The sequence below is a fragment of the Delphinapterus leucas genome, chromosome 10 (genome assembly GCF_059928025.1).
Source record: "Delphinapterus leucas isolate spDelLeu-1000000601 "Yukka" chromosome 10, BTC_Dleu_Yukka2, whole genome shotgun sequence".
Taxonomy (NCBI): domain Eukaryota; kingdom Metazoa; phylum Chordata; class Mammalia; order Artiodactyla; family Monodontidae; genus Delphinapterus; species Delphinapterus leucas.
Genome location: NC_143138.1, coordinates 4,269,901 through 4,282,625, shown reverse-complemented (window position 1 = coordinate 4,282,625; position 12,725 = coordinate 4,269,901). Strand labels below are relative to the sequence as shown.

The 12,725-nt window shown below is 41.7% G+C and overlaps 1 protein-coding gene across 1 annotated transcript in view; it reads left to right on the top strand.

The window, feature by feature from the left end:
* Positions 1–12,725, top strand: part of F13A1 (coagulation factor XIII A chain) — a 141,756-nt gene that overhangs the window by 33,970 nt on the left and 95,061 nt on the right. Inside the window, exon 4 of the mRNA XM_022586592.3 lies at positions 10,116–10,367. Coding sequence (XP_022442300.1) covers positions 10,116–10,367 — 252 coding nt within the window. The remainder of the gene's footprint in view (positions 1–10,115; positions 10,368–12,725) is intronic.

Here is a 12,725-nt window from a genome sequence, read left to right as displayed (position 1 = left end):
GTGGACATCGCTATATTTTCGGTACCTAGAACAGTGCCTGGCACTTAAATGGTGCTCAGTAAATGCTGAGTAAATCCCTGCACCACGCCACATCGGCAGCCCCATTTTAATTCATGCTCAGAAATAAAAATAAAATAGGTCTAAGGAGTTTTATTTGCTGTTGTAACCGTTAGACGCCATAAAAATAATAACCATTTGTTCAGTTCATGACATGCCCTTCACACATTATTATTTCAGTGCTCACCTTTTATAATTTCTGGTTTACAGATGGAAAATAGACTAAGAGCGGTTGATTTACCTTCCCCAGACATGAGTGCTGGACTGAACAAACAGACCTGGAAGTTCAAATCATTGTTCTGCAACTTGATAGCTGTGTAACCCAGAGCTAGTTACTTAAGTTCTCCGAGCCCCAGTTTCCCCAGATACTAAATGGATGTAACTCCTAAAGCCAATGTAAAGTATTAGGACAAGATCTGACACATTGCATGGTCAGGGCCCAGAGCATAAAGTAGACACTTTTCTAGGTTTTATAAGCAACAGAAGTTTAATCAAAGGAATTGATTACACTGGTGAGAGAACAGCTAAGGAGCCAAACGGGTGGCACAGTGAGGCAACTCAGGAGTTAGTATCAGCAGAAAACTGTGGACCTGGGGCACGTGGAGGAGCTGAGAGCTCCCACTGCTGAGAGCTGGGAGCCATGGAGGAGACTCAGCCCCCCGAGAAGCAGAGAGAGACAGGGACACACAATGCAGCATCTCCCCATCTGCCTCCAGAGCCCCTCACTGGCCAAACCTACTCAGAGGGCAACCCAGAGGGCAATGCAGCCTGGGAAGGGGGCTTCCTGGGAACCCAGAAGAGGGTCTTGGGAGGTGTGGGCCTTGGGTCTGAGAGAGGCCAGGCCGTCGACAGGCTCAGTAAATAAGCACAAACAGTAGCTATTACTCCCCACTGGACAGCCTGGACCTCAACTCCCCCTTCTCCGACTTCTATTTCTCCTGTTCCTTAGGAATTAGATCAACCGTATGAACCAATCTTCAGTGCAATGTTACGTTCTATAACCAACTTCATCTAAATCGTAGAGATTTTATGTTGATTATTTTTTCTTAAAGACTAAAAATATTCTGTCTTCTCTCCAGCGTCAACACACACACACGGGGTTAAGGGAATTCCCAGAAAACTAGCTTCCTTGAGTAAATCTGTGTGGCAGTTAATCACACCAGGCCCTGCTTTTGGAGCAGATGCCTTACAAAGAAGCAGGCTCCACTAGGCTTGCAGCCTGGTCATGAGTCTCAGGGTTCGAGGAGATGACTGTTTTTCTTGTGGCTGTGGCCCAATATCTACAGTGTCTAGCACCTAGTAGGCACTCAAAAACTCTTTGGTGAAGAATGAAAAAAACCTGGGGTCACCTTTGACTCCACCCTCCTCACTGAGAACGAGCATCTCATCCCTGACCAAGCCTGTATTTCTTCTGCGTCCCGGCACTCATCTTCCCTCCAGAGCCAGCCAGTATCACTCTAGGGATGACGTCATGCCACACCCGAGTACTCCGGCAACCCTCGAACCTCCACCCCTGTCCCCTAGCAATCCATTCTCCTTCCTGCAGCCGGAGCGATCTTCCTGAAGCACAGATCTCATCAGGCCAAGTAAAGCTTCTCCTGCCCCCTCTCCCGTCCTTCCTAGGACACAGCCTAGATGCCTTTGCACAGTGTCAAATGTCCCTTTGGTCCTCACCCTGCCCAGATCAGCTGCTTCTCCTACCACAGGCATCTCGTGGTTCCCTCACGATGCGTGCTTTCCTTCTTCCCTCCGCTAGGAAGGCTCCTTCCTGCCTTGTCCACTTTTAGGATTATATACCAAAGCCACCTTCTCAGAGGGATCCTCTCTCACTTTGTAGCACTTTTAGCTGCTTCCTTCTCTGGGTTTCCACTGCACCAACCAGCTGTGATGACTTGTGTTTCGGCATGCTGGAGGCATGTTCAAAGTGTGGTCAGTTTTGTTGAAGGAGCCATAAGGTCTTATTTCGCCGAGGAAGAAATTATCTTATCTCCATGTTGTTGACTTGTCCTCTGAATTTTATCCCATGTCCTTTTCTTCCTCTCTGTGCTGTTGGCAACACCCTGGGCCAGGCCCTTGTCTCCTCATGTCCAAATTATTACCTTGGTCGGTCATCTGAGGCATACGCACTTCACAATGCTGACCATCCTCAGCAGGCATGGCCTTATTATCTTTCCTGAATCATTCAAAGAAACTTGCACAGTGCTGGTTTCATATATATTTCACAGAATTACACCTTACCCCCAAAAATATTTTAAGAGACTTAGGAAGTGTTGAAAGTGACATAAGGTAGACAAGACACCTTAAAGAATATAGCTATCGGGCTTCCCTGGTGGCGCAGTGGTTGAGAGTCCGCCTGCTGATGCAGGGGACGCGGGTTCATGCCCCGGTCCGGGAGGATCTCACATGCTGTGGAGCGGCTGGGCCCGTGAGCCATGGCCACTGAGCCTGCGCGTCCGGAGCCTGTGCTCCGTAACGGGAGAGGCCACAGCGGTGAGAGGCCCACGTACCGCAAAAAAAAAAAGAATATAGCTATCATCAAGCTACCAGATATTTATTGAGCCTACTATGTTCCAAGATGATGCAAGGCACCAGGTGTACAAAGTTAAACCAAAGTCAGTCCCTGTCCTCAAGAAGATTTCCCTTCCTTCTCTGGTTTGCTAGAATAAACATTTCCAGGAAGTTTTCTTCCTTTAGAAAACATCCAAATAAATAAATATAGATAAGTAAACTTTATATATACATCCCACTGGCAAGGTATTAGATAGAAGGCGTAGGTTCCTGAGTTCCGTAATGAAATGATTCTCTTTTGAACGTTTATGTTGCTTTCCTCTTAGTTGTTACCATCTAAGGTTTTTGTGCCTTTTTTGATAGTTTCTTTTTTGGTGGTGCTGTTTTGTTTCTGTAGTTGGTAACCTGGTGCTCCTAAAAGTTATTCAGAGACTTATTCCATCCTGGTCCCTGTGCACTCCCATTCCATTCTAAGACAGTTAAAACAAGGTTTGCTTCCCTTTACAAGGCTGCTGTATTCACACTTCCAGTCCTGCCCCATGCATCATGCTGTCACTGTAATACTTCCAGGGCCCATTTGGAAACAGATTGATTATTTTGAACATGAAAGGTGTGTCTTGGGAAAAACAAACGAATCAAATGGAAAAATGAATTAACATCATGAAATTTACCTTCCCAGCTGGAGACATGATATATTCATAAGTTCCTTAGAGACAATCCTCTTATAAGAATTCACTATTCAAGAAAGTCTGCAGTTAGGTGGAGTCAGAGCTCAGCTTGAAATGTATTTATATATGAATGAAAAGTACCCCTTGAAGGAAAAAGTTTAGAACCAGAAATTTTTGTCTCTTGTGAAGGGTGCTTGGAATTGACAACTGGTTACCACAGGCTCTCATTCCAGGGCTTCTAAAGTCTGGGTGATGTTCTTAATGGGACTCGGCATCTGCAAAAGTCTCAGTTCAGTCCATTGACATGTATTGGCACCTGCAAGGCATTGTGGTATTCTATGGGGCTATAGAGCAATAGAACGATATCTTCAGCTCCGTTAATAAGAAAAATAGATATCTAAGTTAATAAGGAGGAAAAGTTTTGTCTGGGGTTTCCTGGTGATTAATTAAGACTCTCATGACCGAAAGTATTATCATTAAGTACAGCGTAGGTGGAACACAGACTATGGCCACTTGAGTTATGGATGATGTGCCCAAGAGATGAGAAGTAAGGGTGTCCTGAGGTTCACGCTTCTCCATTTCAGAGCACCAGGGAAAAGTGACTGACAGGCGCGCCTTCTTCAATTACAGGAACGTCCTCCTCCATCCTATGTCCTCCCAGGTTCTAGGTATAAGCAAGGTGAAGTCAGAATGATTCTATTAGCAACCCTGTTCAACTATGCTGATCACACTGTAGGCTAATTAGTGGCCTTCCTGGACTGCCTGGGACCCTAATCACCACATAGGACATTATGTTTTTAATGTAAAAATATTCCAAGCCATCCACTTACTAAAACATTAATTTTTTTAATGCAGTACATTCCTCTGTGCGGTGCTACCTATGCAGGGCTCGGCATGCAGTGCGTTCTCAGGTCTGTAAAATCAATGATTGAGAGCAAGTTTCCCCCAAGGTCACGTAGGGCTGAGTCTGAGCTGGAGGTGGATTTCTCTTGCCCACCACGTAAATGACACGAATATGAAGAAGCCATGCAAAAAGCTCAGGCCCATTGAGCCAAGGTCGGTAAAGAATAAAATTGTAAAGGAATTAAATATTTTCATCCTCTTCCTCCCAGTTACAAGCAGTGGGATGTTAAGGTAGGTGCATCTCTCTGTATTCACACGTCTATATTATATATAAAGAGAGAGTCAGATAAAAGAAGGCACGGGTGCATTTGAATACAGGCGTATGGTCCAAGCGAATTTTCCCTTACAAGGAGTATTAGCGTGGCCTCAAAAATGATTTACAGATGAAAACAAACATTTAAACTAAGAGCATATGTTAATTTCTAGATCACTTGGGAAAATGACACCCATTTTAGTTAAGTGTGAAAGAATGCAATTGGTAACTATATTTTTTCATGGTTAGTAAGTAGTCCAATTTCAAAGACTACATTATTAAAAACAAAATGAGAATCCTTTCTGGGATATTATATTTCCTGCTTCTATTCTTCTTACTCAGATTTTTGTTAACACGAAAGTTACATAATTTTGGAAAAAAGCAAAACAAACGTCTATGCAGACATTATTCCCTTTCGCAAACGTGTGCATGGTGGTCACCTCTGGAGGGCCGAAGTTCACGTCCAGATTCGGCCAAGGGTAGCTGTTGGGCCATCCTGGATGCTGGTGGATGGGTGTTCCGGAGTGTAGGCTGATTGAGGTCTCTTAAACCTCCCGAGGGGAGAGGGCTATTTAGCGAAATGAAATACTACTCTGTCACAACTTCCTCGCTCACAGTTCGATCCTGGGAAATTCTTCCCCAGAGCTGTCATTGAAATCATTACATTCAGAATTAAACATGGTGTAACGGAGCAGCTGACAAGACCCTGAAGTACTATTGACACATCGGGTCTCACATTAATAACCAGCTTTTCCATGAGGTGCACATGGAAAGGCCTGAGAATCTGGGTTCTTTTTTGTCCCTTTGGAATGTTCCTGATTTGCCTCCATAGGCTGGTCTTGTGCCACACAGCCTGACCGAATGAGTGGTGTCCTTCTCCTTCTCCCTTCTCCCTTTTGTCACTGATATCACCTTAAAAACCTTCCCAACTCATGTCCCTTGCAGCCCAGAGACCCTCTTTGTTCTTTTTTTTTTTTTTTTTGGTACGCAGGCCTCTCACTGCTGTGGCCTCTCCCGTTGCGGAGCACAGGCTCCGGACGCGCAGGCTCAGCGGCCATGGTTCACGGGCCCAGCCGCTCCGCGGCATGTGGGATCTTCCCGGACCGGGGCACGAACCCATGTCCTCTGCATCGGCAGGCGGACTCTCAACCACTGTGCCACCTGGGAAGCCCCAGAGACCCTCTTTGGAAGCCCCTGTCTGCCAGGTCTTCTTGCTCATCACCAGTGATTAAGCCCTGGGATTCATACTTCCGCCTCACACATGTCGTATCCACCACTGCGGTCCTAACTGTCCTTCTGCCTCCTATCCCGTCAAATCTTGCAGCTTTATTCTTCTCTTGGCTTCCTCCCCTTCGTAATCCCTCCAGCATCCTCCCACCGTCCCCGCAGAGGCAGCATGATGCAGGGAAAGGAGAACGGGCTTTCCAGCGCAGACGTTTCAGTCCATGCCCTGTGTCTGCCTCTGCCCACTTATACGGATGTCTTGCATGTGATAACCTCACAGAACCCCAGTTTCCCATCTGTAAACATTCCCTCACAGGGACCCGGGGAAATAAACCTCCATTCCTGTTGTGCTTTATTTCCATCTGTCTGTGAACTGCCTTGGCAACGCTAAACAACTTTTACAGTAATAAACTTGAACATTTTAGCAGTGTCTAGTGAAATCAGTAAAAAGTTACAACCCATTTCCTACGTCTTCAATACCCTCTGAGACTGTGAGGGATTTAACTAGGAGGTTTTAAGGAAACTAAATGTTGACCCCATAGCAATGAAGATGTTTGTTATTAGTTTAGTAACATATTTCTCTTTGGAGAAAAACTAGGTGATGGTATTTTCTTCTTAGGCCCAAGTCTTAGACACTGAGTGTCTATAATCAATCACCCCTTAAAGAAATAAAATATAAAACTCTCTAAGGCAGAGGTTGGCAAGCTTTTACTGTAAGGGCCAGATAGTGAATCTTTTAGGCTTTGCAGACCATATCGCCTCTGTCACAGCTACTCAACTCTGCTATTGTAACACAGTAATACAGAAATGAATGAGTGTGTTCCAATAAAACTTTATTTACACAAACATGCAACAAGCTACATTTGGCCCATGGACCATAAAGTTTGCCACCTCCTACGTAAGTCATGAATGGAGATGACAGTGACCATAGTGATTCAGAAAACCAGATTTTTTTAGTGAAGGGCAGGTTTTAGATAATTCTGTGATAATTCTGGAATTATTAAGGTTTTTTGGTTAATACTGAATGCCATCACTTTGGCGGGGGAGTAGATGGGGGGAGCAGAGGCTGTGCAAGTTTTCTAGATGGAAATATTAGTCAGCTCAGTATATTTGAATCTTGAATAAACTTGCTTTTGTAAGTAGATTTGGGTTCTGTAGGTTGACTATTAGTGAACCCATCCCGTCTTCCCGCTCCTGGAACAGAGAAAGGACGAATTAGGGGAATCAGAAAGCCTGAGAAAAGGTGGAAGTAACAATGACTACCATTTATTAAGCTGTCCTCCCCATCACAAACTATGACCATATTATCCCCATTTTACAGAATACGTGAAGTTTTAGTTGAGAGAGGATGAATACTTTGTCAGGATTACACAGTGTCAGAGCCAGCTGTATTGCTTTCTCCTTGGCCACAATACTTCCCTCAAGAAAAGTAACCTGCTTTCCCCAGGACACCCACTTTCTTCAGGTTTAGAACCAGAGAAGGCAGTGGGGTGGGGGGAAATCACCCCTTCTTCCTTCTATCTTTCCTTTCCAGTAGCTGTTATGTTTAAAACACAAACAATAAATGTCTCGTGAGTCAACTTCTACTGCGTGCCAGGCATAAAGCTTTCATTCTATTACAGAAGCTATTTCCTTCCCATTTCCAGGACTGCAAAGAGACGAGGAAATGGAACTTCAGACAATTAAGAAACGTGCCCTAGGTAGCACCAAGAGTTAATTGCAGAGTCAGAATTTCATCACAATTCTCACCAACACCAAAGCATTGTCTGCACGTACAACTGCCGTAGAGCTTAGAAGTGAAACTCCCAGGCTCTTAAGCCAGACTGACTGGTTCAAATCTCAACCCACTGGTTACTAGTTGTATCACCCTGGACAAATTGCTTAATGATCTTGTGTCTTAGTTTCCTGATTTGTCAAATTAGGATGTTGATAATGACTTCCCTCTCGCAGTTTGTTATAAGGAGTATATAAAACAGACTTATTAGATTTAGAGAAAACAATACATGCATATCATAAATAGCACGGGCTTGGCTTTTTCCATAGACTATAAGCTCTATGAGCACAGGAGTCTGTTTTGTTTGCTGTTGTGTCTTTAGCACTTAGAATAATGCCCAGCACACAGTAGGCAATATTGTTGCAGGAAGGAAAAAGTTTCAAACCAACTAGCCTTTAGATTAAGTTGTGACTGGGTTCAAAGCCAGCATGAAAAAAACATGGTTCTCCTTTTTCTTTACTTTTTTTTGTATAACTTGAATTTGATACATAAAATTTAATATGTCTTTGAAATCATAACAGGAAGTGTAATAATGGAAGCTAGCAATTGTCTTGGTTATTTCGATACTCCTGACCACAGCGGATGTTAGTACAAAGGTGAAGCTGAGTCTCATAGCACATAGCTTTGGATACACTCTCCTAATTCTTTGGTATTCCTAAAGGAACCTGCTTATGTAGTTCATTTTAAAATTCCTTTCACCCTTTTTCTCTAAATCTAATAAGTCTGTCATTATCACACAGATTTTATCTCCAAAAGTTTACTTTTACCAAACTTGTGTCGTATTTAATACTGTGGATTCTAAATGCAAGTCAGTATTTAGTGGCAACAGCTGTCAGGAGTCACTGTAATAAATGAATTATGGTCCCCTTTAGCTGGCAAGATTGCTTTTGATGTCTACACTTCAGCACTGATGGAGGCTCCAGAGAGCAACAATGCCTCCAGAGAAAAGGGTAAACTCATCCCCCAGTCTGAATGTGTACAAAGAGGAGTATATATACAGGAGGTATGGGGATGGCGGTGCCTTTGGAACAAACAGTTCTTGCAGGTGGATTTATGTCCAGGCTCCGGGAAGCTGAGCCCCACGTATTCCCAAGAACACCACCTAGACACACTGTCATACCTTGGCAGAAAAACATTTTCAAGGCTTTATTGGATTTATGATAATATTCATTCTGAGTGTTGATAAACTGACACCCCTAACAATAGCAAAGCACTGGGGTTCTAATCTTTCTCCCTGGCTTGCGCTGTATACATTTATTTTCATTAAGAATAAGTATCTCACAGAATTACACAGTGGCAGCTTATGTAACTACCTCCTTCGAATGCTCTATCTTCAACAATATGCCTACCAAAGAATCCTTTAAAGACCTCAGTAACTGGAGAGGCCAAAAAGAACCATTGTTTTTATTTGTTTTCACGTAGAATACATGGTTTATGTTAAGCAATTGAAGTGAATAAGTTTTAAAGTTTCTTCTGCTTACAATCAAAATAATTTAGACGTATTAGTCTGATTTGTAATTTTCTTCAAGAAGAACTGAATGTCTAATACATTCGGGAAACGTTCGTAAATGAAAGATTTGCTCCAGTTTAAAATATCTATCTATTTGACTATTCTGAAAACCAAACTATAAATTGAACTGTAAGCCAAAGAGTTAAAGAATGCTGTGAGGTTTGACTTTCGCAGTGAAGACTTTGATTTTCCAGGAACCCAGTGGTAAAATTTAGTTTTGGGGTCAACCTCATGAAATAAGAATTTGGCCCAAAATGGCAGCAATAAAGAGAAATAAGATTTACCCTGAGATAGCTTATACATAAAGTATGATGAGCCTGGACATACGGTAAAATACCCTGCTGTTTAATTTCCTGTTGAAATAATAGCTAAAGATTTGTTATGCATGAGAAATTATGTGCAAAGCACCTTACGTGTATTATTTTATTTCATCACTGTGTACTATTTTTTTTAACATCTTTACTGGAGTATAATTGTGTTACAATGGTGTGTTAGTTTCTTCTTTATAACAATTGTGTAGTATTATTATTCTCATTTATTGATAGAGAAAAAGAGAGGAAAATAGAGATCTGTAAAGGCCAGGTAATTTGCCAGAGGTTACAAAGGTAAGGAAGTAGCATAGCCAAGATTCAAACCTAGACAATTTGCCTCCGGAGCCTGAATTCTTGTCCATGACATAAGCCTAAATTACTAATGATGTTGGCAATAAATACGTTTCAGTTAAACACGAAAATAATGACATATGGACAACTTATAAATGTAGCTCTATTATAGGTAGTATAACAAATAGTAAAATTGTATTCAGAATAAACAAAAACATTTGCCTTACACCCCTAAAAAAGCAATTCTACGTTTTTAGAGAGCAGAATTTCAGATACTGATGACTTCACATTACCCTATAAGCTCTGTTTTTGTTTCTGCCTCCAAGGTTAGTATTTCCACATCTTATTTGAATTCATTGATCAACCAACAAAAAACTCTGTAAGCACTGTTATTCTTTTTTTAAAATCTAGACAGGACAATTCTGACCTTCAAAGAAGTTACAAAAATTGTCCACCATCAGGCAGCAAGTTGGTGGCCAAAGTGAAATTCCAACCCAAGTTTCAGGATTTCAAGTCTAATGAATTCTTTCCCACCTTTCGCTATAAAGGTGACAGAGTGAGAACAAAAATGGCTCGTGAAATCTCCTTAACACTCTACTCTTCTTTCTTCTCATAGGTCGCTACCCTCAGGAGAACAAGGGAACCTATATCCCAGTCTCTGTGGTCTCCGAGCTGCAGAGTGGCAAGTGGGGAGCCAAAGTTATCACGAGAGAGGACAGGTCTGTCCGGCTGTCCATCCAGTCTTCTCCAGACTGCATTGTGGGGAAGTTCCGCATGTATGTTGCTGTCTGGACCCCCTATGGTATAATCCGCACCAGCCGAAACCCAGAAACAGACACGTACATTCTCTTCAATCCTTGGTGTGAAGGTAAGGGCCAGGGATTTATTTTCTTATTACAAAAATAGTTCCTATATTTCTAATGCGTCTCTTTTTGGATGATGGCAAAATTATTCTACAAGACGTCCCTTTCCTACATACACTTTCCGTGTTTTAAAGATAGAAAAAGATACAAAATTTGTCCTCACTGTATATGAGGACATAACCTGAAGTTAATGCTGCTATAGATTTATTGCAGGAAACAATTGAAGATTGCCTAAAGCTGCACCATTAGTTAACTGTGGAGCTATATGTTGATGGTATCACCTCTGTGTATGTTATTGCTCTGGAAACGAAAAGGGTTTCTTTAACTTGACTTTCAAAACCATTAGGATCCAGAAGATGTGGTGTATATATCTATATATCTATATATATAGTCTCAGCCATAACAAAGAACAAAATTTTGCCACTTGCAGCAATGTGGATGGACTTGGAAGGCATTATGCTAAGCGAAATGAGACAGAGAAAGACAAACACCGTATGATACCATTTATATGTGGAATCTAAAAAGTGCAAACTAGTGAATACGACAAAATGAAGCAGACTCCCAGAGAACAAACTAACGGTTACCAGTGGGGAGAAGGAAGAGGGAGGGGCGATATAGCGGTAGGGAATTAAGAGGTACAAACAATGAGGTAAAAAATAAGCGGCAAGGATATATTGTACAACATGAGGAACATAGCCAGTATTTTATAATAACTATAAATGGAGTATAACCTTTAAAAATTGTGAGTCACTGTATTATATATGTACAGCTGTAACTTATATCGTGCAGCAACTATACTTCAATTTTTAAAAAAAAACTCTTAGGATCCATAATCTGGCTTCAGAAAAATAGAATAAAGTTGACCCTGTCTATAGTGGAACTAATTTCTCTGTCTCCTTAATTCAAGAAGAGAAAGCCTGAATGTCTAACAGATTCTACAAATTTGTTTATACGCATAGTGCGTGCCCACTTCATAAACCGTAACTCTGGAGACGCAAACATGTAACTTTATTTTAATATAATACAACTTAATCTCTACTGCTATTTTGAGCCTTCCCTTCTGGCTGCTGCAGAAGTTAAATCTGGTTATAGTCAAATAAACTCAGTCAAGTCCAAGGATTTCTCTACCAATCCAATTTAAAAACTCAGTCACACACAGTACTTTTCCCTATCCGCATCTCTGCTCTTCCTTGTCTGCCCCCTGCTTCCATACTTGGCATGAGGCTGATTTTAAGTTCCAGAGGCAGATGCAATGTTGTAGCAAAATTGAGGGAAGAGAGTCCACGTTTAGATCTTAAGAAATAAGGTAATGAAACATATAAAAGCTGATGGGACCAAAGGCTTCTCACATCATCTTATTCCATATGCATTGCTCTCCAATATCTTCCAAAATGGGTCTATATTAGTGCTGACTTTGAACGTGAGAGTTGTACTTAAATCAGGCTTGATCTGAACTTACATGTAGATAATAAGTGAACAACAATGTTTTCTACTCCTGTATAACATAAACCTGGATCCTACTGACCTTTTCTTTGAACTGTCTGTTCCAATAGACGGCACTGAGCTAATCCTATGCTCCCCACTCACCACCTCCATCATCCTATACCCAATAATCCTTATCTATGAGACAAACGTTCAAGGTTGATGGTGACAGGAGCTGCTAACTGGGCCATGTGCAGTTCAAAGGTACAGGGATCTGCTTATAGTAACCTTGCCAACCAGATACAACTGCAAATGAGTGGATAATGGAGAAGACTGAGGGGAGTGAGGGGGTAGAGACAAACTAAGGTTTTGAAAATGTTTACTTGGAGATAACTGTAGATACTCAACCAGAAATGACCGGAGATATCCTGATATGTAAGATGAGAATCAGAGATGTGAATTTGGGACTTATCGGCACCTTTGGAGAAAATATAGATAAAGAAGGAAAGACGATGTCCTATCAAGCCCTAAAGAACCCTAACATTTAGGGGTCTAACAGAGTAGGAATCAGCAAGGGGGGCTGAGATGGTGGAATACGTAGGTGGTGGCCTAATATAAGAAAATTGTATTTTAAAAAGCCATACTTATAAAATAGGTAAACAAAGAATTTGTTACTGATTTTATTTGCATTACAGAAAGAAAATCATACAACTTCATATAACTACCCAACACCCTAAGGTATTTAAAGAATGATATGATCTGCCCAAACTTTGGTTTATTAATAGCTTTTCTGGATTACATCATCTGTGTAAGATGGGACACATGTCTACATGCATTTGCACTTATGTGGCCTCTCTTCTAGAGGTGAAAAGGGTTAGTCATGTTGCCTGACCTATTGACTTTACAGGAGGACCATTCAGGAGGTGGATGGTCTAACAACC